This window comes from Desmodus rotundus, chromosome 7 (assembly GCF_022682495.2).
Source record: "Desmodus rotundus isolate HL8 chromosome 7, HLdesRot8A.1, whole genome shotgun sequence".
NCBI lineage: Eukaryota > Metazoa > Chordata > Mammalia > Chiroptera > Phyllostomidae > Desmodus > Desmodus rotundus.
Window position 1 is genome coordinate 27,263,291 of NC_071393.1, and position 27,360 is coordinate 27,290,650.

General features: G+C 44.0%; 1 protein-coding gene across 4 annotated transcripts in view; it reads left to right on the plus strand.

Annotated features, from left to right (window-relative positions):
• Positions 1–27,360, plus strand: part of NTM (neurotrimin) — a 940,923-nt gene that overhangs the window by 797,524 nt on the left and 116,039 nt on the right. For all 4 annotated transcript variants that reach the window (XM_045192915.3, XM_024557294.4, XM_024557295.4 and 1 more), the window contains one exon: positions 24,607–24,732. In XM_045192915.3, the coding sequence (XP_045048850.1) occupies positions 24,607–24,732 (126 nt within the window). The remainder of the gene's footprint in view (positions 1–24,606; positions 24,733–27,360) is intronic.

Below are 27,360 nucleotides of genomic sequence, written 5' to 3' on the forward strand. Positions count from 1 at the left end.
ACCACTCTCTCCTGACTTTCAGCCAGCTCTGATCCACTCCCTCTCAGCGCTCCCCCCTTTTGGTCACCTTGGTCTTTCTCATAACGCAGAAATGTTGGCATCCCCCTGGTCCATCCCTGAGCTTCCTTCCTCCATGTCTTTTCCAGGTGATGCCACTCAGCCCTGGCACTAGCAGGGAAGTACTGCCTTGGGCAGTCCTCGGGGTGTGCTCTGCCTCATCTCTTTTCTAAATTCCCAAATGATTACAAGTTATCTAGTGGGCATCTTAATTTTTACATCTTTCAGACAATTTGAACTGAACATATTCCAAACTGTTCTTGTTATCCTCTGTACCTAATTGGGTTCTTGGTATAAAGCAAGAGATTGATTCAGGCTAATTTAACCAAGAAAAAAAAAAAAAAGAATCGAGCCCTGGCCAGGTGGCTTAGTTGGTTAGAGCATCATCCTGATACACCAAGGTTGTGGGTTTGATACCCTGTCAGGGCACATACAAGAAGCAACCAATGAATGTATGGGTGAGTGGAATGACAAATCCATGTTTCTCTCTCTCTCTCTCTCTCTCTCTTCCATCTTCTCTCTCTCAAAAAAGATCAATAAATTAAAAAAAATTAAAAACATAAAAAGGAATTGTTGTTTGCAAGTTATTGTAGAATTCATAATTGACAGACGGTTGATTAAAAATGGAAAAGAGGTCAATACACAGAAAAATATTACAATATAGGAAGAATATTCAGATTCTGGGTGGTATCTTAAAAGATTAGCAAATACACACCATATATTCCAGGAAGTGATTCATCTCTTCAACTGGTATTTCTCACCTCAACAAATGACACCAACATATATTCAGTCCACTAAGCTAGACCCCTCAGAATCATCTGGAAGTTTTTCTTTTTCTTTAGGGTACACATCTACGTTGCTGTTTATTTAATTCACTAAGTCTTGCAATTCCATCTACCAAATACTCCTTAACTGTTCTGCACTCCACTCTTTCTGCTCTCAGATCAGCCCTATGCTTTTTCTAAAGAGTACTTTAGATACTTTCATGCAATGATGTGGTTAAAGGTGTTAAAGGCCTCGGCTCCCATATCAGACCACCTGTGTTCAAATCATGTTTCTACAACTCACTATCTGGGTGACGTTAGGCATTTACCTAATCTTGCTCTACGTCATATGTAAAATAGATTTGCTGCGAGGATTGATTGGGGCAGTATGTTTCAGGCATTTTGAATGCTCACAAACAATAGGCATTCGATAAAGATAAGGTAATGCTAAAGGTGAATAGTGGTGGTGGGTGCGGGCAGTGGAAATGGTAATGGTGGTGGTAGAAATAGTCTTAACAACCTCTGATTGGTACCCTTTCAGATAGATATGCAGTCTACACTGCTGTCAGCGTTATCTTTCCAAAACATAAATTTGATTTTGTTATCCTCCTGCTTAAAATCCTTTGATGGCTCCTGTTTCCTATGAGATAAAATCCAAACTCTTTGGTAAGTCATATAAACTCCTGCAAAATAGGGCCCAAATTATCTTTCTACCACTGTCTTCTAGCCCTTGAGCCATTTCTGCTTTGCATAGCACCCTTCTTTGCAGCCTTGGAACTCCTGCACATGGCAGCTCTCTTTGCATCACACCTCCTTCTCCCTGAATTTCTCCCCATATTCCCATCATACTTGGTTCATGCATTTCACTTAGCAGCACTGCATATGGCATCAGTTTCTGCAGCTGCTTGTGTGCCCTCGAACGGAATGATCCTGTCTCATTTGCATCTCTGTTATGGGGGACTGCACATAGTAGGTGCTCAGGGAATGGTTGTTCAATTACTGCATTAATGAATGCATTTGTAATGACTTTGTGAAGACCCAGAGGAGTGCAGAGAGAGGTGGACCAACATGTTTCAGACAAGTGCTGTCCCACTGGCCACATTTGGCAGTCACGTGAATAGGCAGAGCGTTTGGGAACTTTGACTCCTGCAGCTATGCTTTAATCATTTCCAGTTCGCACTTGGCACCAGGCACCATGCTAAAAACTTTGACAGAATACCGGGAAGACCTTTTTTATTTTCCTGAAGAAATTTTCATTTCAATAGAAACTTTAGATTAGAGGACATCATACTTACAGGACTCTGGAGCCAAATTTTCAATCACCATTAAGGGAAAGAGCCAAAGGACTGTGCACGTCCTAGTACACTATTCTGAAACAGAAATTACAACCTTTATAAGCACAGGTGTCATTTGAATAAGCTCCTTATTCCTTACAAGATCCAAGGCAAGTGTATGCTCTCTAGATTTAAGAAGTTGTAGAAATGTTGGATCTCCTGGACAAAAAAAATGAAATGAAGTCACAAAAGCTTACCCAGGGGGTCTGCCACTTTTTTATGGTATTTGCAAACAAATATTGATATTGGATGAAACTAAATTATCTAATTGGAAGTAAGAAGAAGAGACCAACTGAATTCAGAAAATAATTCTCAAAAGTTAATTATTGAAAAAGAATGGGTTTATAAAAAATGCATGAACCTTCTTTCAATTTGTAGATGATGGCACACAATCCAGAAAGGATCTCCATGAAATACTAAGTTCTGGAGAGTAGGGGTGGGGGAATCCTGGTGTAAAATGCCTTCATCCTAGCCACCATGCCCTGATTCAAAATTAAAGGACCTTTGTGGATACTTGGGAATTACAAATTGTTATCTGATAAACAAGTACGCAACGGTGCACACACAGTGCCTTCATCTCACCAGTCTTAAGATTCCACTGACTTTCCTGTAGTCAGAGCTAACATCGTCAAGTTCGCCATCGCCAGGTGACAACCATTATTGCTTTAGCATCTGATGCCTTCACCACTTTAACCTTCTGCAGAGCTGGCCAGCAACACTTACTTGGAAGTTATTTGGTGAACCTTTCCTATGTTATAGTGTGGAAATTTATTTGATCTAAGCATCTTTTATACATACAATTGAACTAAAATAGAAAGAGAAGGACTCACTATTTCAAATAGTCTATTTTGTTTTTAGGAACCTTGAAAGGACTAGGTTTGGAGGTACTCATGGTTCTTTCTGCCCTATATCCTCTGCCAAACCTCAGGAGGGGGAAATTCCACCGAAACTGTTGCCTTCTTACTAGGGCTGGAGGAAAGATTTCCTACCATGTCTCACCAGTTTGCTCTCTTGCAGAAGTGAGGGAGAGGCTGGGTTGATCCAGCTGACCTACACATACATCATTGACTACTTACTTGCAAGGTAGGCTCCTCTGCAAGCCCATTCTCTTTGGATTTTTTTTTTTTTTTTTTTTTTGCCTGGGGGTAGAGGCCACTTGCACTTCCAGTGTTCCTGTGGTACCCAGATAGGTGGAGTTCTGCTTCTTCTATTAACACTTTTCTACCTACTGTTGGATACATAGATCAGATTGGCTCTGGGCAAAGAGCCGCCCCTTTTTAACCGGGAAGAAGAGAACAGGAAGTCCCCTTCCCCCACTCTCCATTCTCCTGTCCTGGAAGGAAAGCTGGCAGAGCCCTCTGATCTCATGAGAAGCTTTGCTTCATCCTTCAGTTGTTAGTACCAGAAGGAAAGGCCAGGGAAGGACTAGCACCCAAAACCTCCAGTGGTGCATTTTTTGCTTTTTGTGATTTGTAATTCCAGCTCATGATAGTATGTGATTTGAAGTATTAGCCACACATAGTTTTCTGGTAAAAGGAATAGTCAATTATAGGTAGTTGACCTGCAGTCAAGTCTACAGAGCATCATTAATGTACTGTGTCACTGTCATCCTACGCTAACTAACCATCATCAGGTCAGACTTTGCCATTTCAGGGGCAACATTCTCATGAAACTGTATGGCTGGGCCTTCTGTTTTCAGCTCTTCATTTTTGTTGTTTTAACTCCTGTTAATTTGGGTTCTGATATTATTATGCCTCAGCACACCAGATTCTTTGGCTGAGGCTGTTTATACACTGTAACAACTTTATGATGTTATGTCATCTGTTACCCTCCTAGTTCCTTTAACAAAATCTCTTGTCCGTGCAATGCTAGAAAAATAGAAGTACTTCTTAACAATCAAAAACAAAACATCTAAGTCTTTAATGTTGGAAGACATTTTATGCTTAAACATCTAATTCTCTGTTTTTCTCTCCATTGCTCTCACTCTCCCTCTCTCCCTAATGTGTGTGCTTGTATGTCAATATGCACATATATGTGTGCTTAGAAGCCTGCATACATATAGGCAGGCATACATACAAACAAACACACGCACACATTTTTTTTCAAGAGATAGCAGATCTTTCCTTGTTTCCTTCAATGCTGTCTTCTCACTCGTCTTCTCATGAGAGGAAGTTTCCTTCATCAGAGTATCAGTATGAAATTAGGCCTGCATTTATAATTCATGTGAAGAATTTTTCCTGTACTTGTCTAATGAGAAACAATATCCCAAATGAGAGCATGATCTCTTTCAATTATCCCATTGCCTATGATTTTTTTATATAGCAAATAGTTAATTTCCTTCTTTCCAATAGCTTCATAAATGGACAATGGTAATCTACTCCAAAACAAATAGGCAGGCATGGCTTTTTTTGCTGTATATAGCAACTATACACACACACACACGTATAATTCAAAAAAGAATATCTGAATATCTGCTTTGTATTTGCTGGTCACAGTCACCAAAGAAGGCTCCAGATCTTTGGCATGGAAGAAGGTTGGAAGTCAGTTCTCCAAGAGCACTGCTGTTCTGGAAGCTGGGAGACCCCGAGGTTGGCTGCAGGGCTCAGGAGCATCAGTGACTTCCACCTTATTTTTGACCTTGAATTTCCTGATGTTAACCCTGCTTTGTGCTCGAGCAAACAATGGGTCAAAGCACTAAGAAACAGACAGCTCTGCTGGACTTGACTTATCCTAGTCAAAAATAATGGCCATGCTTGCTTAATAATCTTTTTTCCACTCTAGAAATGAGAGATTAGGGGAAGAATGAAGTCAAATCTAAAGTGTTCTGCCAAATATGGTTAAGAAGATGATTGAAATCAATAAATCCTAGGCTCTTGGGAAGCACACTTGATGCCAAATTCACTAAGGACAAAAAGAAAGAAACACCAGTAGGGGCCTTTTGGCGACCAGAACTTGACCACTGAGCTATTGCAAGTAGCTCTCTCTTAACTGAGACCTCCTAGGAGGAGCCTAAGTTTTCCCTGATTCTGCCTCTTTATGATGTTCTGCCCTCAGGAACCTGAATCACAGTGAGAACATGGTCAAGTAAATTGGACCAAAGTGAAAGGGATCAGCAATGGCCAGCAGACCCATGAATAAATGAATTTGTTTCTTGTGGCCCCAGGGCTGCTTGGTGGACATCCAATGAGTACCAGTCCTCTCAGGCAGCCTCCTCTTTTCAGTTTGGCTCAGTCTTAGGACGCTTGAAGTTCACGATGGTTGCAGCAGCGAGAGATGCCATCTTGTCCTGTGCATGGTGGCTGAGTCAGGCAGCTTTCCTCCTGCCCCAAGGTACTCTCATGGCATTGCAGCCACACATCCATATTTTTACTTTATTGAAATGAAAACACCATCAAATAAGTTGCCTGACTTGGTTCTCACAAAAACTCCGTAAGGCAAGACAATGGTAATAATTTTTATTTTATAAATGCGGCCTGATAAATCAACCCTTTGGCTTTGAAGTGTACCAGGCTAGGAGTCGCACAGCTTTGCCCTAGTTCCAGTGCCCTTGGCTGGGTTCCCTATGACCATAGGCAAGGGGTCTGAGTGCTTGGGTAACTGGACGTGCCATGCACTTGAGGTCACACTATCAGAGAGGGTTGAGTGGTGCCGACAGGTATTGAGCATGACTGCAGTTTTGACCCCATGTCTAAGAGAGCATTCCGTGTCCCTGAATGCTGCTATCCATGCACGTCCCATCTAACAGTCTGTCCTGTGCATGCTGGCACCGGGGCTGGGTCTGTGGCCTTTCTAACCTCACCATGCAATCCCTCGGGAATGCACTGACCTGGGGACCTTTTCAGTCTTGCTTCCATCTGCCTTCTTTTCTGCTTCATCTTCAGTGGGAAGGAAGTTGCTCAGATGGTATCATTTGTATTTTTTTCCTTTTTGTTTCGTTTTGTTTGTCTGTGGTTTTTTTAGGCTTGGGTACCCTGAAAAAACACGATGTTCAGCAACATCGTACCGGGCTTCTCTGCCCCCCACCCCACTCTACTTCATATTTTCCTTAGCTGTTGTGGTTTAGTTAGCTCCAATATAGTGCCCCTCTCCCACATATCCCTTTAGGGGGAAATGCCTACTCAGTATGCTTTGGAAAGGCAGTATATTTTAGGCAGCTTGATAAAAGACTCTAATAGCCCCAGATTAATGCATTCATTCCTAGCCAATTGAAGGCTTCATTACAGTGCTTGGGCCGAGGCTCCTCACTGAAGAGTTTGCCCGGGTAATGAGCCATTCAGCAACTGCTACCCTGCCTTGCTGGTAACCTGCAGAAACGGGCAGTGAGATGGGGCCAAGCAGAGGCAGGTCAAGCGCAAAGAGTGGGGAAGCTTCTGGGTACCTCCAGGCCCCAGAGAGCATCTGTGAGCACACCAAGGTGCTTATGGCCACAGCACCTGCCCTGGAGCCGCGGGTACTGAGGGGCACCTGACATGTGCTGAGGACTGTGACAACGCACCTAGCATCGCTGCCCTTCTGAAGGCAGAGGAAGTGTGTCTCTGCTGTGAAAGTGGCCCCTGACTGGGCAGCTGGAAGGACAGGGACATGGGGAGAAGCCGTCAAACAACTGCAACCTGTGCCCCTAACATTTCTAGGTGGCGATTTTGAATCAGGGAAAAAGAGACAGTCAGAAAACGTTAGGAGCCATCCTAAGAGTCTGTGAGCCCAGGGGTTCTGTGGGGTGGCGAGGGGTGGGGTGGTGATTTACCAGGGGATGTTTGTCTGGAGACTTTCTTGTTTGCCCATACTTTCAGGGTGCGGAGGTGAGGTGCTCCTGGCATCTAGTGGGTAAAGACCAGGGATCCTGCTAAACATCCTACAAGGCACAGGGCAGCCCCCACCTGACCAAGAAGCCTCCAGCCCAAAATGTCAGAAGGGCCAAGGCTGAGAAACTCTGTTAGCCCAAACCCCTCTTATTATATGTGAGAGTCACACCAAATAGTGACTGAGGCAGGGTTGCACCAATGGAGAACCGAAGAGCTGAGATGGGCAGGAGCCTGGGCAGGAGAACTGAGAGGCCTGCCTTCAAATTCTGCACTGATGAGTACTTCAGAAACGAAGCGGTTCCCAGACTCCAGAGCTCCCTCCCCCGCCCACATCTCTAGTTAGGAAAATTCCACTGGCCGCCTTTATGAACTCATGTGGTCCCTAACCACTTGGTCTGGCCAGATACCTTCTGGGGGTTAGCTTATTATATTCGTTATGCATTTTAGAAGGAGATGGCACTGCTGATAAAAATAGAAATTGCCAGAGGAGCTAGCACCAGACATTATGAGATGCTGCCTGTGCAACGTTGTTGCAAACAGTTCCCCACAAGGGTGGAAAGGAGACCCCTTCACACACGCAGAACTGTATCTCACAATTATTAAATATTGATTTGCCTCAGCCGGGGCCTGTGCCTGATTTCAGATGAAGGCGGTGCATTAACTTGTGCTAATCTAATCTGGACCCAGAGCATTGTACCCTGGCTGTCCCTGCTGACCCCAGTTCTCTGATTGACAGGGCAGATGGGAGCTGACTACTTGGCTGACCATAATGATTCTGGAAATAAGCATATATGAGTTTTTATCTGAAATTATGGGATATGTGAGGTGTGAGCCCTAGAGCTTAATAAAAAAGAAGAGACACCTACATGATGATGAATAGCAATTATAGGGAATTACATTAATATCCATGTCTTGAGTAATCCTATACATTTTCTGGTGCTGATGTTGGCTGGCACTGGAAAGATCTGGGGAGCGGGGGCCAAAAGAAATGAAGAGAGGCCAAAGATAAGAACAAATATGCAAGTCCATAGTGTGTGCTTAATAGAACTGAAATTTATTTTTCTGTGTGTCTTTTTAAGCCTCTAGATGGATCACCAAAAAAATACAGCTAGCCAGAAAAGAAATAGCCCAAACATAATTTAAAGGACAGCTTTTCAACCAATACTTCAGCCTGGAGACACTTGTCCCATGTTCCTTGAAGATGCTCGGCTCTGGGGAGGAGTATTAAAGTTCCTGATTTATCCTCAGTTGCACAGACCTATTTTTAATTTATTGCCCAGTGACAGGTTTTTTGTTTAGCTTTTCTGGGTTACTCAACACAGCATTCTCAGTGAAAGAAGAGGAGCTGGTAGGCCATTGTTTTCTTTGATGTCCTAGTGCCTTGGAGGAAGAAACAGAGCTTGGTTTCTCAAAAGCATGTTGACGCTTTCTCTGGTTTTATGACAAGCGGCAAGTTTTGTAATAGGAAATGTAGCTGCCCTGTCCTCTGATTCCCACTAGATGTGTGTCTGCACACGCGTGCACAGGTGCACGGAGCCCCAGTGGGGCTTTGAGGTGCGTGTGGCCGCGACGGCTTAATCATCCCAGTGTCAGTAGTTAGGCCGTGGGAACTTTTGAGCAGACATGTGTCTTTGAGTTACTAGAGCCACGGGAGACACAACGTGTATGATTCAGTTCAAACATACAAATGAACCATCATTTGGCGTGCTCCTCCTGTTCGCCAGGAACACTGCTCCATGCTGGGAGATGTCAGAGTGAGACACAGAAAAGAGTTAAAAATATTCTAGATCTTTCCTTTTTAAGTCTTACATTCTAGTGAGGGTGCTGGGTGTGTGTACCAACCGTTACGAGAACAATGTGATAATGCTGCGTGAGAGCAGATGGAACAAAGGACGGCCAAAGGACAAAGAAAAGATAAATTGATTCTGAACGGGGGGCTTTATGAATTCAAAAAATATTTATCGAGTCCTTACTACCGGCTGGGCACTGTTTTAGGGGACAAGGAAGAGTGAGGAGACGTGGGTATGGTTCTGTCCTGCAGTCTACAGTCTGATGAGAAGAGATGGACGACAAACAATAAACAGGTGCAGGAGAACTTGAGGGAGTGGAGGTGTGGCGTACGAGACACTGAAGCAGAGCAACGGGATGGGGCAGGGGCTACTTGAGAGAGCATGGTCAGGTGACGATTGAATGGGACCTAAATGATAGACAGCTCACTGTATGAATATCTGGGAAAGCGCATTTGAGGAGAGCGAATAGACTGCAAGGGCCTGAGGGTGCAGCCAGCTTGGCACCTTCAGAGAACAGGAAGCAGCTGATGGGACTGGAATTAAGTGAATTCTAGGCAAAGTAGACCAGGATAAAGCCAGATTTCCTCAGGGGCCAGCAGTGTCAACTTTCAGAGACACAGGTACACACTCATATTTCATTCCAAGTACAATTAGGTGCCAGTGGAGGTGTTTAGGCAGTCAGTGATTTTATCTGAGTTGTGTTGTTGTTTTTAATTACTCCAGCTATGGAGCAGAGAATAGACTGTGTAAATAGTAGAAACAAGATAGCCAGAAAACAGATGTTGGGCATGGGTAGTAAGAGGGAAGAGAATGATGTCAAGTCAGTGTGAATGTTATCTTTGATATAAAGCCAACAGTATTTAGGGATGTAGAGGGGAAGAGAGGGATCACGGATGGTTTGTGTGCTTCCGTTTCAAGCAGTTAGGTAAATGATGATGTCATTAACTAGGACGGGGTGATTAGGATGGGGAGGTGAGGAAGTCATAACTCTGTTTGTTTGGGACATGGTAAGTGAATTTGTCAATGAACAATTAAATAAAAAGTGACAAATAGGTTAAATCAGTATCCTATATTGAACACACACTATATGTTCAATATCATTCTAAGCTCTTTATGTGTGTGGAGTCATTGAATGCTCAGAGTGGCCCATAGAAAAGATAATTATAACATCATATTTTTTAAACAGAGAGAAAAATCAGGTCTATATCCACACAGCTAAAAGGTGTTGAGCCCAGAGCTGGATGTATGAGAGGGAAAGGAGAGGGCTGGAGTGTGGGTTCGGAGCCACAAGTGTCTGATGGTAGATAAAGCCACAGCCAGCATGGGATAGCATTGTAGTTAGAGAAGAGACTATGATCCAGCGAGAGAATATGCCAACGTTGAGAGTTTAAGATTGAGAAGGAGTGGCCAGTAAGGCAAGAGGAAAACAAGAGGAGTGTGATATTGCCCCGCCAAAGAAGGAAGTATAGATCTGGGCCCAGTGCTGCTGAACGAGTAATGATAACAAGGACTGAAAATCGGCTACTAGATTTAGTTAGGTGCAGTGCCTTGGATTCGTGTACACAGAGACTGGGCAAAACCATTTTAGCTGGAGTGCTGAACATGCATGCTTATTTGTGTGCGTGTTCCTATTTTTGACCACTTGCATGTGCTAAGTAGTTTACATGAACTGTCTTAAATAACTCATCACATCTGCCCTGTTAGGCATTACTATTATATGCGCTTGGCAGATGAGGACACCGAGAAGTTAGCTACTCCAAAAATACATGACTAACAGAGAGGCGATCTGGATTGGAGTCTGAATCTGGTTGGCTCTAGGGCCTGGGCTCTCGGCTGCAGTGATACTCAGGAGATCGGAAGATGGCCTTCGGTGTGTATTGATTCATGCAGTTGTAGAGAGAGAGATGTATATTTTGGTCAAGAATAATTAGAGAGAAGAGTAGAAAGACAAGTGAGAGAGAAGGAGTGGCCTGATATCTCAAACCAAGGACTTCAAACTTTATTCTCTGTATAGTGGGAGCCGGCAAACATTTGAGCTTTTAAATTAATTCATTCATCACAATTGGTTACTCAGCCAATAAGAGTTTGTTCCAGGGAAGGTGCAGGGCCGGTACTGTTGAAGACACAAAGGTGAGGGTGTGATGGCAGACCTTAGAGCACTCACCAACCAGGGAAGCAGAGGAAATTGTATCCCTAAATAAAATGTGGAACATGCGCTGAGATATCAGCCAAGCACAAGGCACGGAGAGACAATCCCAGCCGTGCAGGTGCTGGGGAGGCTGTGGTCAGAAACAGCCTGGTGGAGGTGGGTGTATCTCTCTAAGACCTAAATGATGGTCAGTGTTTCACACGAGTGGTGCTGAGAAGAGAGTCTGGCAAGAGGCAGAAGCAGCATCATAAGCAAAGGCATGGGGTCAGGAAAGCAACAGGGAATGCTGGGCTGGGACAGTCATGGGCTGGGTGGCTGTGGGATTAGTTCTAAATGAATGACAAACCATGGGTTTTTTTTTAAATTTCATTCCAAGAAGAGCTCTGAGCAATGCAACATAAAATATTGCAAAGCATCGCCGGTTGGAACCAGGAATGGGAAAAAGGTCACAGATAGAGAGTTCGGGTGATTGCAAAGCAAAGTGGAAGAGAGTTGTCTGCCTAGTTCATTGGGAGGAGCTGTATTCTCTGGTAGAAGATGTCAAGGGAACTTAGGGTCTGAATGTTTGTCAGGCACGAAGCACAGTATCTGCATCTGAATGCCTTTCTGGGACTGGGCATATTTTGGACAGGGCAGCCAGACTTCCTTTTGCGCACAAATAAGTGAATTTTGTGCAGCTCTTAGAGAAAGGGCAGACGCAAGCAGGAGGACCATACAATTTCCCATTGTAAGTGGTCGGATGCCATCTACTCCTCTGTACAGGAAAAGCCCCTTCCTGAGAGAGGCTGTGGAGTAAATGACCCCCTGTCAGGCTTCATCCACATCCTGCTGGGCCCACTTCCACCTGCTATGAGCTGATGAGAGAGAAAGAGAGTTATTGTCAAATTCCGGGCTTTCCCTTTCTGATATAAAGTTCACTTGTTAATATATATTTATATATATATTACTTCTGTTGCCACTGCATTTTGTTCTCGGGAGTGCGAGAGACCCAGCTTCCTGTATAGCCTTTAATTAGTTTCGGGATGATGACATCCCCACCGAGAAGCAACCGGCTCCGTCCCTCCAATCTCGGGGGGAGATAAAAGAATCTAATAAAGACATTCGGTATTTCTCGGTGATGTGTTTGACAAGCTTTGTATTAACAAGAAGTCATGTTGAAATTTTTTTTCTTTCCCGGCTGCACTGTCTCACTTGCTCCAGCACGGTGCCATTTCATGGGGGATTAATAGAGCCACTGCTCTGGCTGAAAACTTGTAGCTTGAAACAGACTAGCCTGCCTCTCCACCCCTTATGCTAGAGGGAAAGAGCTTCACCTTGATCTGCTGTAGACCTTCACCTTTATGAGGGATTTAGCGGCAATAGGCTTCGGAACGAAAAATCAGTTTAAAACCAACTGACAAGTTACTCTGGACAGCAGTGGGCCTGCTTCCTGGGCTTCAGGACTCAAGGCCAGATAATGAGATGTTTCTTCCACTTGGCTTAAGTTATCCCCAGACACGATGGTACAGGGAGTGTGGGTGTAACTCAAGTTTTCAAGATTAAGCTTAAGCAACATCTGCACTCTGAAGGAGAGAGGTAGACATTCCCTTCAGGGCTGTCTAACTTCCTCTGAATTCAGCCTTGCAGGTACTTAGGGTGAAAGAGAAGAGTCTGGAAGAATTGGTACCATCCTGCAGTCCAGGGTGAGGTGAGGAGGACTTCACCACAAGCTTCCTATGCAGTCATCACAGTTCCCTGTCCCTATGGCTCTGTAGCTGGTGTCTGAGTGCATAACTGCCAGTGCTTTTAGGCAATTGGGAATTAAGGTGCTGATGATGCCATCGGGGCAACTGAAGGTGGAAGTGAGTTGGTGCTGTTGACAGCTGGCAGATCCACAGCCCAGAGATGTAGGCCTCTGCCGAGGTGTCCCCGGAGCACCCAGAGGCAGGTGTCTGGCCCTGCCCTGCTGCCTCCATCTGACTTGGATGGGGCAGCCTGGAGACGGGAAGGATGGCTACCTGCCCACCTGGCAGATCGTAGCGGCTGAGAAGAGGGTGAGCGCAGAGGAGCACTGCCAGGAGCTCAGGAGATCGTGGCGCCGTATATACACACGGGCTGGTTTACTGGCACTGTCTCAAGACGGAGAAGCACGGGCTTCCTGCTGGGGCTGGTGAGGGCGCTGACTATTGCAGAAAGACTGATCCTCTCTCCACAAGGTGGGTTTCTGAGCAGAAGCAGAAACATCTGTCTAAAGGAGAAGAGTTAGCTAACCTCTTCCTGAGTTTGGGTAAAAATGGCCCCTGTCAAAAATGAAGTGGTAACCCAGGAATAACCACAGATTCTATAACTGAAATGTATCTGAAGCAGGGGTGTCAAACTCATTTTCACTGGGGGCCACATCAGCCTCACGGTTGCCTTCAAAGGGCTAAATATAATTTGAGGACTGTATAAATGTAACTACTCCTTAACAGTCAAGCAAGGGCTCGGTGCTGCCGCTGGGTAGAAACAAGGTCCCGGGCCAAATAAAACAAGGTGAAGGGCTGGATTTGGCCCACAGGCCTTGTGTTTGCCACCTGTGATCTAAAGTGTCCCTCCAGCTAAGGCCAGGGCTGCTGGGGTGCCTGACACAGTGTCCTGAGCCAGAGGGATGTCTGGGTCTCCTTTCTCAGAAGGTCTTTTGGAGCCTGGGGGAAGTCTTTCTGAAGGAGAGAAACAGCTGATGGGATGAGGGATGTGAAAAAAGTCACCGAGGCAGCTGTATAGCTTTTGTAACTGGTAACTTGAGTTTCATGGGCATCAGCTGCGTTCTTGCCCTGGGAAGAGAGGGTCATAGTAAGATTCCAGATACCACAGGGACAAAGGAACTGCTTCAGGTGGCCTGAGGCCAAGCCCCAAAAGATGGGGCAGAGCTCTGCCTGGTGGGAACAACAGGAGTAAGCAATTCCTAGTGAGGAGAAGTTGGAAATATAAGGGATCAAAACTTCGTTTTAGCCCCTACCTGTGAGATACATGTGAAGGAATTGTGCGTGTCACAAGATGTTACAGGTGTACTATAAAGAAATCATGGTCAGCAATTCCAGGATGGTTTTTACAACAGATAATTAGGCTGTTTACCACTAATTGATTGAACTCTGCATTATCTTAATCACAATAGCATTCATTTGTAGAGTGATTAGCAGTTCACTAAATGCTTTTAATTATACCTACATATTTCATTTGATCCCAAAACCCTGTAGGAAAAGGTTGTATCTGACCTGGAGGGGATTATGCTAAGTGAAATAAGTCAGAAAAAGACAAATACATATGATTTCACTTATAGGTGGAATCTAATGAACAAAAGAAACCAACAAACAAAAGAGAAGCAGACTCAGATACAGAGAACAGATTGTCAGAGGGGAGCGGGGTAGGGGTCTAGGTGAAAAAGATGAAGGGATTAAGGAAAAAGCCTCACAGACAGTCAGAGGGGAAAGGGGGGATAAATGGTGGTGGAAGGAGTCTTGACTTGGGATGGTGAACACACAACACAATGTACAAATGATGTATTATAGAATTGTATATCTGAAACCTATATAACTTTATTAACCAATGTTACCCCAATAAATTCAATTTAAAAAAAAAAGAGAGAAGGTTGAGACTGAGATCTGCCATTTTCTAGCTTAGTAGTTTTGAGCACATTATTAGCTATTTAAAACATTATTAGTGTTCTGGATTAAATGGGAAGATATATGGAAAGTACCTGGTACTTACTAAATGTTCAACAACTACTAGTTTTCTTCCTCAAAGAATAATAATAATAAAGTAATTTTGCCCTGGGATTCTCTCTCTTTTTTCTTCCTCTCATGGAATTATATAGGTGAATCAGATTATTAATTGATTCCCTTATGGTAGAAACATTTTAAAAATATTTTGTGGCCTTCTCACTTGCGTCAAGTTTAGCTAAGGTTTTAGGTACACTGTACTAGAGACTTTGCGATTGTCTGACTTCTAGTATGACGAGCTTTGTTGCTTAGCCTCTCTGAGTTTCGTTGTCTTTACCGAACAATGGGGATGATGTCTATGAGTTCTCGTGAGGATTTAAGAGGAAGAAGCAAAGGTTCAGCCCCCGACAAAGTGCTCAGCATAGAAGGTGTTCAGTGGTCCTTCCCTTCCCAGACTGTCTGCCCTTCTTCCATGAACTGGTCTCTAAAGAACTGGTCCTGTCTGGGGGTGTGGCATGAAGCCAGTTATGTGCATTCACCCCAAAACATGTGCTGTTTTACTACAAGCTGGAAAACAACCAGTCCTGTCTGGGTGTCAGATCCACATCATGATTAGCAATAATTCCCCCACATTTCCACATTCAACAACAGATGAAGAGATGCGTCTCAGCAATTTCTTGGCTGTTGCCAAATATGATGGAGCACTTATGGTTACAGGTGGGTTGCTGTGAAATTCAATTGACACTAATGTGCCCAGAAGCAGGAAAGCATGAAGTGAGGAGAGCCTGGTGTTTGCTTCATCCTCCTATGTCTCTATCAGGAATGTCTAAACTGGGTCAGGCAACAGAGCTCATAAAAACTTCCTTCCACATCTCAGCTGATCCTGAAAGGAACACATTCCCAACTTCAGAACCAATGGTTTATCACTAATCCCAAATAAATCTCTAGGTTTTCTCCCAGGGCTTTGTGATTTTCCAGCAAACATGAATGGCTTTAATATGGAGACAGAGAAAGAAAGAGATGTAAGAAATGACAAAAGTGTTTGGGTGAAAGAAATAACAACCTGCCCAGGGACATGTCACCGAGGAGTCCTCTGCATGGTCAGAATCTAATTTGGGATACTGGATGTAATCTGACTTGTCCCTTCTGGGAACGGGAAGTGGCAAGCACATTGCTGGCAAGGGCGAAGGTCCCGGTCCCGGGCTGCACCCTGTGCCCTCACATACAGGTGTTGTTGATCTCAGATGCACTAGCACATCCGAAGTAGTGGTTGGCATCCACGTGGGAGGCAGGGGAGGCTGTTCCTCTCAAACTCCACACCAAAGCACCCCCACCACACCTAGTGTCCGTATTTCTCCTCTTATATCTCCTAATGTCCAGAGGTATGCATTTTTAGTAATACTAATAAGTCACATTTGAACAGTACTACAGGTTTAACATATAATTTCTCAATTTTTTCTGATCCATGGAGCATTTAAGAAGCAAAATAGGTATTAATAGAATTAAAATAATCCAAGTGAAATGAGTTGCATGAGTTCATACATCTAGTAACTGTTCGTTCTGAGCTTTATACCTCATCTTCTGGTGGGTTCTTTTTCATTTGAATCCTCACCTAAGGAAATGTTTTTACTGATTTTAGAGAGAGTGGAAAGTGGGGGAGACAGATAGAGGGAGACATTGATGTGAGAGAAAAACTTGATTGGTTGCCTCCTGTATGTGCCCTGACCAGCGATTGAACCTGCAACTTAGATCCCATGGTACTGGTTATACATTCTGTCACACAAATACTTCTGTTGGAAAGAAGAAATGAGGAAAGAAAGAAGGAAGGACAAGATGAAGAACAACCAAATAAGCCCCTTGTTCAGTGGACTCCACAGTGGGTTTCACTAGTTGTTGCTCCTGTACAGAGACAGCCGGGAGCACCTGGTTGCAGGAGGTGGCGGCGCAGGGCTGCTTCTGGTGGAAGCTGTCCTGGAAGGCCCATTCTTGCCACTAGCACACAGAGAGGAGGATAAACTGAGCACGGGGACTAGGCGGTGCGGGAGATGGAGCAAGGAGGGGGAGAGATATTTAGACAAACGTGGGATGGTCCAAAGGATTTATTAATGATATCCCCCACCTATTCTTCTCGTAAAGAGTTACACCATGTGCAATTAACAGAGAAGGCTGTCTTTCCTAACTGTACTATGGGTGTAAAGAAGTTCACATAGAGTTTTAGAAGAGGATGCTTGTGAGGAACAGATCTGCAGGTGGACAGATAGATGGGCAAGAACACTGTGTGGAGCCTCTGTATTATGTGGACTTAACTCTGTTCAAGTCCCACCTTTTATACTTATCTGGGTAACCTGGAGCAAACCACTAACATCTCAGTAAGTCTTGGTTTCTTTATTTGTAAATACAAACAAGCAGTAGTGCCTCAGTGTGTTTCTACTGAGATTAAACTGATCCGTGGAGTCAAGTGTCTTGTCAAATATCTAATGCACAACAGAGATTCACAATGTGTCAGTGCATGTGGGTGTATGTACACACATATGTTTGTACACACATGTGTGTGTGTGTGTGTGTGTATATATATATATATATATGTTTTGTTTATCTTTTTCTGTGTGCATCCATGATTCTGGGTGCATTTATTTTCTAACCCATATAAGCCCTCATTAGAAAAACACTCTGTAACTCTGTGATTTTTAAATAAATGTTCTTGAACAAGTTTCTTTGCCACTGTAAATGTAAGAACCCCTTTTACAGAATGTGGGAACGGGAATAAATTGGGAGACCAACTCTTCCCCATTTGCCTGACACTTTTCTGGCTTCAACACTGAAAGACCCATGTTCTGGGAAACCCCTTAGTTCCAGGTAAACCAGGACAGTTAGTCACTTTAGAAATAGTCCTGGCTGGTGTAGCTCAGTGGATTGAGTGCCAGCCTGTGAACCAAAAGGTTGCCTATTCAATTCCCAGTCAGGGCACATGCCTAGGTTGAGGGCCAGGTCCCCAGCAGGGGGCGTGTGAGAGGCAACCACACATTAATGTTTCTCTTCCTCTCTTTCTCCTTTCCTTCCCTTCTCTCTAAAAATAAATAAATGAAATCTTAAAAAAAAAATTTAAAGACCTACTTAAAAAAAAAGAAAAAGAATCTTGTGGGGTTAACTTGTGGGGTTAATGCAGAGGTAAAATAAAGTAAAGGTAATATATGCAAAACACCAGTTATACGGCAGGTATTTAACAAATGGTAACTGTCAACATTACTGTAGAGGCTGAGCGTCTTTGGAGGCTATTTAAAGGTCTTGAGCAAGTTTATTCATGTCGATTTATTTGCATTTCCGTAGAGCCTTGTAAAAACACTCTCATTCATTCAAAAAATATTTGTTGAACACAAACTATGCCAGACATCATGGTATGTGCTGAACATATCAACGAACAAGACAACCAATGACACTTACATTTTACTTCGGAGAACAGACAATTACGAAACAATCCAGTATGGGGAGTTCTACTTTCAAAAAAGCGATCAGGGAAGGCTTCCTGTCTAAAGCGTAAGACAGAGCCAGCCAGGTGAGGAGCTCTTGAGGAAAGACAAGCAAAAAGGACCTGAGCTGGGGAATGGCTTGGAGTTTCGGAGGGAAAGGAGGCCAGTAGCAGGTGAGAAAAAGGGAATGACGTGGGCTGTGCGTGGAGAGGGTCTTTGAAGCCAAAGAAGGAGTTTGCCTTCAGGCTCCATGGTGGACTTATCTCTGTTCAATCTGGATGACAGAAGGGGGCTGTAGATCAAGCGTAATTCTCATAGCCTGAATTCACACCTCAACAACTCAACTTTGCACTAGCATTCACCTTGGTCCACGGTAGCCAGTGTTAAAAGATGAATTAGAGCCCAAACCAACATCAACTTAGCTGTGTCTTTAAGAGTTTCCTGATCCAGACTGACCATGCATCAGGCTGTTGACACAGGCCCGAGTGTCCCTGCGTGGGGTCTAGGCAGCAGGACAGTTGAGGGTACTCCGGATGGGTTCTTATAATTCTGTGAAGACAAAGGCCCCAAGACCATAGCAGTGAGGCAGCTCTTGCAGTGAAAACGGTACCAAGGTGCCACAGGCATCTCAGATCTTCACTACAGAGAGGGGGCAGGACGAGAAGTGCCACTGGCAGCGCAGGAAGGCATCAGGGAGGCATAGATCTGCCTGCATGGTGCAGACAACCTGGTCCAAGCAGCTTATGTGCATTCTCAGCCCCACAGGACCATGCAGTGCTTAATAAAGCATCTTAATTTTGGTAATAGGATATCTTCCACTGTGTGCTAAAAACAGCAAATTGGTATTTATTAATGACATAATTATTAAAACTTAACACCTGGGCAGTGGAAACGAAACCAATAGTGGAGAAGTTCCCTGTAATACTGTTTTAATAATTATGTTATTTAATTATTTACACACTTAAATTAAAATTCAGTACAAGCCAGATTAAACCGTAGCATAGTGTATTCAGTGGGAAACTGTATCCAGAGTGTGGCTCATCAAGCTTACTGCCTTTCTTCCCAAATGTGACCTGACCACTCTTTGGTCTCTTTGTTTTGGTATGTGGGTGTTTTCTAGATTAGACCTCAAAGGTCAACAGAGACATCACATGTGTGTCTGTGGAAATAAGCCGACGGCTATGTTCAAGGAACCATGAACTCCTAGCAGATCTCAGACCTCATCCCAGACCTTTGATGGTACAGCTCCAACTGCTGATGGACTGGTCTGTCTGCCTGCACACTTACCTGTTATCAGCTCACCATAGCACATCTAAAACAGAATCAAAGCTGTCCCACTGATGTTCTCCCCAAGAATAGTCTCCTTACAACATCTAGGCATCTGCTAGCTCAGCTATCCAGCAGCTCCAGAAAAAAATGGTGTTTATATGGGACTTGCATTCCTAGCTCCCCGTCCAGGCCACCGTCAAGTTCCAGCAGGTTGTCTCAGCATTACTCTCAAATCTGTCCTCTCCTTTCCATCCTTATAGAGCCAACAGTGGAACCCAGGCCTTGAATAGTACTCATTCGGATTGATTTTCTCCAACTGCAGCTTCTGTCCTACTCACACTGATACATTGTTACCAGGTTATTTTACTTAAAGTACATTTAAAATATATATAATTTTATTTTTTTTAATTTTCAATGCTTGCCATCACTTACAGGATAGAGTTAAAATCCAGGACCTGACCATTTAGGTCTCATAATCTGTCTCTCGTGTATTCATTCTTCTTTGAGTCAGTTAAAGCTTATTGATTATCCATCTGTGTTGAAAAAGACACAGACATGTGTTTGCCAAGCACATACAGTGCAAAACTCACTTACTGAGCACTTTGTATTTCTAGGAGCTTCTCTGAGTGTATTTTATAAAGTTACTCCCTACATTCTCAAAAAATCTCTCTGAGGTACATGCAACTAGCAACTCCATTGCATAGATGAAGAAGTAAGGCACAGAGAGGTCGGGTAACTTGGCCAAGGCTACCCAGTTTGAACGATGTAGAGCCAGGGTCTCAACCACTACTCTCCATTGCCTTCTGTAACACAGACTTCGTACCTTCATACCTGTCATGGATTTCTGCCTTCCCTTCTATGCCCATGGAACTCTGCCTCTCCTCATTGTCCACCTATACAACTGTTTCTCACTTGTAGATGTCCAAAATAGACCCTCTGTCTGGGCTGAAGCCACTGTGACACTCCTACTTGCGATGACCCTCCCTCTATGAACTCAGAGAATTTAATTTTGTACCCTTCATTTAACATTCAATCACATGCTATTTGGTGAAAAAATTTGCTTTGTTATTCACCTTTCTGGGATATTTATAGGCACTGCTTCCTCAAACAGACTGTAAATTCATGAAGGTCCAAACAATTGCATATTTCTGCACACCATTCCTATACTTAACCCACAGTTGTGTATATAGTAGGTGTTCACTAAATGGTTACTGAATGACTTTGGGCTCAGCTTCCGTTAACAGCTATTCATATATTAATGATTATGCCTATGATTTTTGGCGAGACCTTCTTTGCCCAGCATGTCTTCCCTCCTCTTCTTCCCAGAATTAACTTTTACTTACCACCTAGGGCTTAGCTTAGGAGTTAGTCACATATCCAAGAATCCTGCATGGCATCCATCTCCAGGCTGGCTCAGGTGTCTGTCCTCTGTATTACCGTAACACTTCATCTTTCTTCATCACAATACATTGAAGGGATATGCATGCTTCTGGACCTGTGTTCACGTGGCTGGACTGTGGTTCCCTTGGGGACAAGGACTGTGCCCTTTTCGGTGTTATGTTCTCAGTGCTGTGAATGATGTTGGTGTATGGGAGTAATCAATGGATATTGATGAATGAAGGAGTGGAGAGCGAATGAACAAAAACAAACAAAGCAATACTTGTATATTTCTAACTGTCTGCACGATGAAATGACGTAAGATGCAGAATGCATCCATGGGAAAATATAAGACTATTAGAAACCCATTCTTAGTTGGTCAAAACTCCTTTATCAACATAAATTAGCTAAAGCCACAGTGCATCCTTATTAATTCAAGTCAATTTTAAATACTGACAATGTGTTAGAAGATTCTAATTCCTTAATATCTTAGGCATTATGCTGCTTTAGTTCTGATAGCTGGTGAAATGCTCAGCTTTATGCCATGAATGGTCTGCCTTTGAAACTTATCCAGGAGAAATTGTCCATGTTCAAGTTACACTCACAGGTGGGATTAAAAGGACAGCAAGCATTTCACCAACTTCTACTGCATGAGTTGGACACTTTCCAATTGTCAGAGGAGGGGGACAATTCTAGATGATTCTTCCAAGGGTGAGGTGGGATTGTCTCATTTAATATACTTACTTTGCTGACAGCTCTGGCCCAAACCACCTTCTCTTCTACTTGGGGACTGTCCATTGTTCTCTAGTGCATGATTAGCAGATTAGCTATCATGTAAGAAGCCAGGAAAATGAACTCCCAGTAAGCCCTTCCAAACCAAGAGCAATTCATTACCCGACCTGATTTCCACTTAAAATGTGCTTTAAGCACACTTCCAACTACAAACCCTAAATCACCCTGTATTCACAAAGTCCGTCATTTTTTATTTTATGGCAAGGTGTTGGTGTGACATAATCCCTTGCTGAGCATCTTGGAGTGCTTTACAGATCAATAAATTACTTACCTGCGAAGTTGAAGCAATGTCTGCAAGGCCGACACAGTCATTCTGCAGGCAGCCCGTCCTCCAAGAAGTGGGCAGCACCGTGTGGGTGCCTGGGACGGGCAGGAGCAGGGCAGGGAAATGGGTGGACAGAGCGACTGCTGGCTCAAGAAGCAAATGCTCCAGTTAAAACTCTGAATAAAGTCCATCAAGTTTAAAGGATTTTTAGAGCTAAGAGAGTTTAGAAATTTAGATCCTTCAGACAGTCAGCGAATCAGGTGTTCTGTCAACAACTCATCAGTTATTTTTCTGGCCCAGAAGAGTCAATCTAGCTCTTAAAATGACGTGGCCTCAAGTTGCAATATTATGTCTTAGAAGTCCTGGCTTGTAGAGCTGCAGGCCACTCCTCCACCCTCACCACACTGATGCTCCGTTGTTCACGTCCTACCAAATACCTGTGAGAGTGCAGGTAACACTGCCTCTCTACCTGAAGCTTGATGTAAGTTTAAGTATCCAGGGATTAATTGATGCTCACTTTATGGAAGACACCCTATTCAGGCCAGCAGAACTGTTTGTAAAACATGAGCAGGACTCTTGCTCAATATCTTTTATTTGGATAATTCACAACCAAGAAGAAAGATAAGACAAATGTAACCTAAGAGAGTTTATTTTGAAAGCTTTGAAGAAAGCTATGGGATCCTCAGGAAGGAAAGGTCACATCCTTTGGGTGAGCACCTAGGAGAACTTATAGAAGGTGTGGTAACACAGCCAGGCCTCGAACAATTCCAATAGGTACAGACAGTTGGAGAGAAAAGTCTAAGTAATCAAAATCATCATCAGTGGCGTGAGGATAAGGAAACTGTGGAACCCATGCTTACTAGTGAGTATTCCAGTTGTGCGTACGTGGAAGGGAATGGAGGAAAAGTTCAAGGAGAAGGAGAAAAAGGACCAAAGGCTACGGGAAGAAGATATCTGCATGATACTCCCTTTTTGTGAAGGAGGAAACCCAATACCATTAGGGGTGAAGGATTAATTCTTCAGGTAGAAGAAAATGAGCACTGACATTTCCAACCAATCTGAGTTTTGTGTGAGGGTTGCCTCTGGCCTTGCAACAGGGGATAAGGTTCCTGTTCATCTCACCTGGGATCTCCAGCAGGCCAGGTGGCATCGTACACTGGGTGGGTGATGTGCCCTGGAATTCCACGCTGCGGTGGCTCAGATGAGTGCTTATTCAAGGAAAGAAACTAACATGAAGAAACTTAAAAGAGTTGGATGGAGGGGCCACTTAATTTGTGAAGAATTAATGAGTCAAATCCACTGTCAGTAGAACTGAAAGAGTGTGTGTTAATGATCCAATTTGGAGGTTGTTCCAAACATGTAGCAGGTTGGGAAGGTGGTTTCCTTGAACACCATTATAATTCCATCCTATAAATATCTGTTGAGCTTTTAGTATAGATAGAAATATAAGTAAGTCCTGGCTCAGGTCATCAGAAAGCTCATGGTCTAGTGGAGGAGAGATGCTAAGCCAGTAACCATAACGTAAGTGCCAAGAATTAGAGTTGGAGGGTTTGCCCGACAAATGACACTGTCACTTTGTAAACCAATTGGCAGACAAATCAGTAGTCACATATGAACCAAATATCACATTTGTTAGTTTTAAAGATCATACTGGAGAATTAGGCTTAGATGTGTAGCAACAATTTGCTCCTAATTCTGAACCCCCCAATGAGACAGGGTCACACAGGCACTGCTGACTGTGCGGTGGGCTGAGCCCCCAGTGAGATGGGCGCAGGGGCACTGCTGGCTGTGTGGTGGGCTGAGCCCCCAGTGAAATGGGCGCAGGGGCACTGCTGGCTGTGCGGTGGGTTGACCCCCCGAGTGAGTTGGGTGCACGGGCACTGCTGGCTGTGCGGTGGGCTGAGCCTGCCCTGGGACACGTCAGGAGGAAAAACACAACAGAACCTGCCTTCCTGAGGGGGGTCTGGCTCCCAAACTGAAGACTGAACACAGTGGGGTCCTGTCTCCAAATCTACCAGTTAAAACGAACCTCTCCCATTCTTGGAGGGATCTATTCGGGGGACAGAGAAAAAGAGCAAAGATGTCTGGCTGACTCTTTTTTTTTTTTTTTTGACTCCGCATCAGACCTTTGAGAATACAGATGAGAAGCAAAAGTCACTTAGAATCATGCAGGAGGGCAGAGAGGAGTAGGGGTTGGGAAAACTGCAACAAAGTGGCATTTGATTTGGACCATAAATTCTGACCAAGAGTTTCTAGGAAGGACATAAAAATAATATGTCCCAAATGCTTAATGATCAGAAAGGATGCATACATTGAGGATACAATGTATCATTGAGGGGACACATTGAGGAGGAATTGGTGGGGATATCAATGGAAAATAGGTTGATGCTTGATTCTGAAATGTGAGCTGTGCTAGGATAAAACATGTGGGTATTATCGGATGGGCAATGAGGAACAGTTGGAAGTGTTTAGGCAGAGATATGATAGGATCAGAAGTGCATTACAGCAAGACAACTCTGAATGCAGTGCGGAGAATGACTTGTGAATACGTGTTGGAGGGGGTTGGTGGGGGATGTGCAGACAGGAAGAGGGTGGAGGTGAGGAGCATAGTTATTGCAGGATTGCATTGGAATCGGTTCCCACCCACACTTCCTGACTTTGGGTTTAAATAAGAGGAAATATAAGCTAAATTCAAGGTAAGATGCTTCTTTTGTGTTTAAGATAATTCCTCTAATTTCTCATAATTTATTTCTATAACCCCTATACTTCGGTCCCTGGGCTATTCTGCCAACTATCATTTTAAGACAACAAAGAAATGCTTCACAGGATATTTATTTTCCTCCTACTGTTTTTGTCTTCACAGTATCTCCCAAAATTGTAGAGATTTCTTCAGATATCTCGATTAATGAAGGGAACAATATCAGTCTCACCTGCATAGCAACGGGTAGACCAGAGCCTACAGTTACCTGGAGACACATCTCTCCCAAAGGTAAGAGAGCGGTTTGGTGTTGTGTGTCGTGAAAGGAATGGGGAGAATTGCTGGCCATGGCTAGGACACTATGGTGCTGGCGGCTCCGTCCAAGGATCCTTTATTTTTGGTAGCCTGGTAACAATGCTGGTGGCTCTGCAGAGAACCTTGGTGTTCTCTGAAAGACAGGTACGTCCTCTAAGATTTCAGCAGTCACACCTGAGGCTCTCTCTAGTCCCTGGGAACTGAATCCCAATGCTGGTGGATGAAATGGTGGTAAGATGTTCTGGGAGAATTTCACTGGCCATATTTGATGTTGGGACAATTAGCTTTGGTGGCATTGTTCAGCTGGTTGCTTTAAGAGATACAAAACACAAACACAATATGATAAGTGAAAGCTTTAAACGACCATATTCCCAGATGGAAAATTTCCAAACCTGAGCTTCTTCAGCATTGCCAAATACCAGGTGTCTGTTGCATTAGTTGTTTTGTAATTTTGTTGTTGCTTTACTGTGATTAAACCTAGATAACTAAGTTGCAAGTTTTACTTTGCCTTAATGTTTAGATGTTCTATACACAGACTAAGTGTTGTTTTGTGCTTCCATGGATTGAACGTTAAATTTTTAGAATTTAAGGTAGATGCCATTTATCATTAAGCTCACTTTTGTTCATGTTGCATTAAATTATTTTATTTGTTCTTCAGTATATATTGCTTGCTATAGTCAGGCACACTCCTAAGCCCTGAGAATATATCAATGAACCAAAGCATACAAGTTCCTGCTCTCATAAGCTCACATTCTCATGAGAAAAATGACCGAAACGCTGAATATATAATATAACAGGTGGTGATAAGAATGAGAAAATAGAGCAGTATATATTGACAGAAGGAAAAGAGATTTGGTCAGGGAAGGCCTTTGAGAAGGTGACATTGGAGCAGAGACATGAAGAAAGATCCTTAGCTCATTGCTTACTGCCAGTTAATGTATACATATGGAGGTATGCATGAAGGTATGTGTATTGCTGAGTAGCAAACGTTTAAGGATTTGAAAGGAATTTCAGTGATAGTTGTTTGCAAGGTGTTGCAAGTTGGGTCCCCCAAAAGCTGGCCCTATAAGGTGATTGCCATGCAAGAAGCTCATCCAAGATGCTCCTGGAACCAGCCCCTGTGGAAGTAAAGAGAAGGGAGAGGGCTTAGGCAGTTGGCAAAGTTGAGCTGCATTGCAGTCAAGTGGAATATCTCATCAGCTGACCTTACGGGGAGTCTGAAGCTAAGGTGACCCTTCAGAAATGTTCTCTTTGAGGTGAGGGGACTGGCCTTTTATGCCAGCCCAACAGAAAGTCAGTACATGTGGGCTGTCTGCAGAAAAGTGGTGACCTGGGGCCAGGCGTCTCCCTTCACAGGAGACAATCCCCATATGGCTGCGACTAAGCTCTGTCCACCAGCTGTGCATTCCCCTCTGGGGCAGACATCCTCTATTCCCGATGTGGCGATGCATCACTGTGGCCACTACACTTGCACATTTTAAAATACCAGTTTGGGCTCTGAGTGGGCCCCAAATACCAAATCCTTTCTTTTAGTCGTTGACAATTTGCCCTGATAGAGGTCCTCAGGGAGAACATGATATTTTCAGTGTTCAGCCTGAATTCCTGGGAGTGTTCCCATGCCATCATTCCTGATGCCACCACCATGAGCAAAAGGATCAGAGAGCCACTTATGTCTGTGCCAGCCTCTTGATTTAAAATTACCTTAAGTGTGGACTGGCCCAAAATCTGTCAGGAGGCTTCAGGTGTCCATGAGATCATTAATGGTAGAATGTGGTCCTGGGACACATCTGAAGGAGGGGCCGTGCAAGGGGACAGACTTTGTAAGGCCATGGTGCACACCCTCCATCACTGCTCAACGCTAGGTCCCCGGTGCTATTGGATGCCAGGGTAATCTGTGCCTCTAGAATCTGCAGGACAGCCACCATCTCAGGTAGACTTGCTTTGCCATAGGACAAGAGGCCCTGCACCCCTCCCTCTTGCAGGTCTGCCTCTGCCTCCTGTTGGAGGTCTTTTCTCATCTCCTCCTCTGGCCCTTCAGCTCTTTGTCCTTTTCTGGGTGTTTTCCTTTTTTTCCCCTCCTCCTCCACGTACCTTCTCCCTTTGTGCTCCCTGTTGTGCTTTTTCCTTTTGTTCTTTGCTTTCCCTTTCTCCCATAGCTTCCTAAATGTGTCCACTTTAATTTCATTTTTTCCACTTTTTTTTTCCTTTTTTCCTTCTCCCTCTCTTCTTCACATGATCCCTTTTGTCTTCCCTCTGACACCAGAGCCCTCTCCATTCACTTCAAGTTCACACTGTTGTGCCTTAGACTCCTCCTCCCATTTTTGGAGACATCAAGCAGATTCCATTCCCCAGGGGGCTTGACCTGAGTCTGGGCCAGATGCTTCCGTTTTACTGGAGGTTTTTTTTTAGCTGCTATGGAAACAGAAGATGGATCACAGGGAGAGGAGCAGGATAATCAGAATCTACCTGTGGATCAGTGTAACTGAGATGAGCAATTTTTCCAGATCCCTGGCCCAGATTCACTCTCTTGTGTTCAAACTGATAAGACATGCCAAGCAGTAACTAATCACCTGAGGACTCACCAGCGTGCTGTTTTCCCAGTGA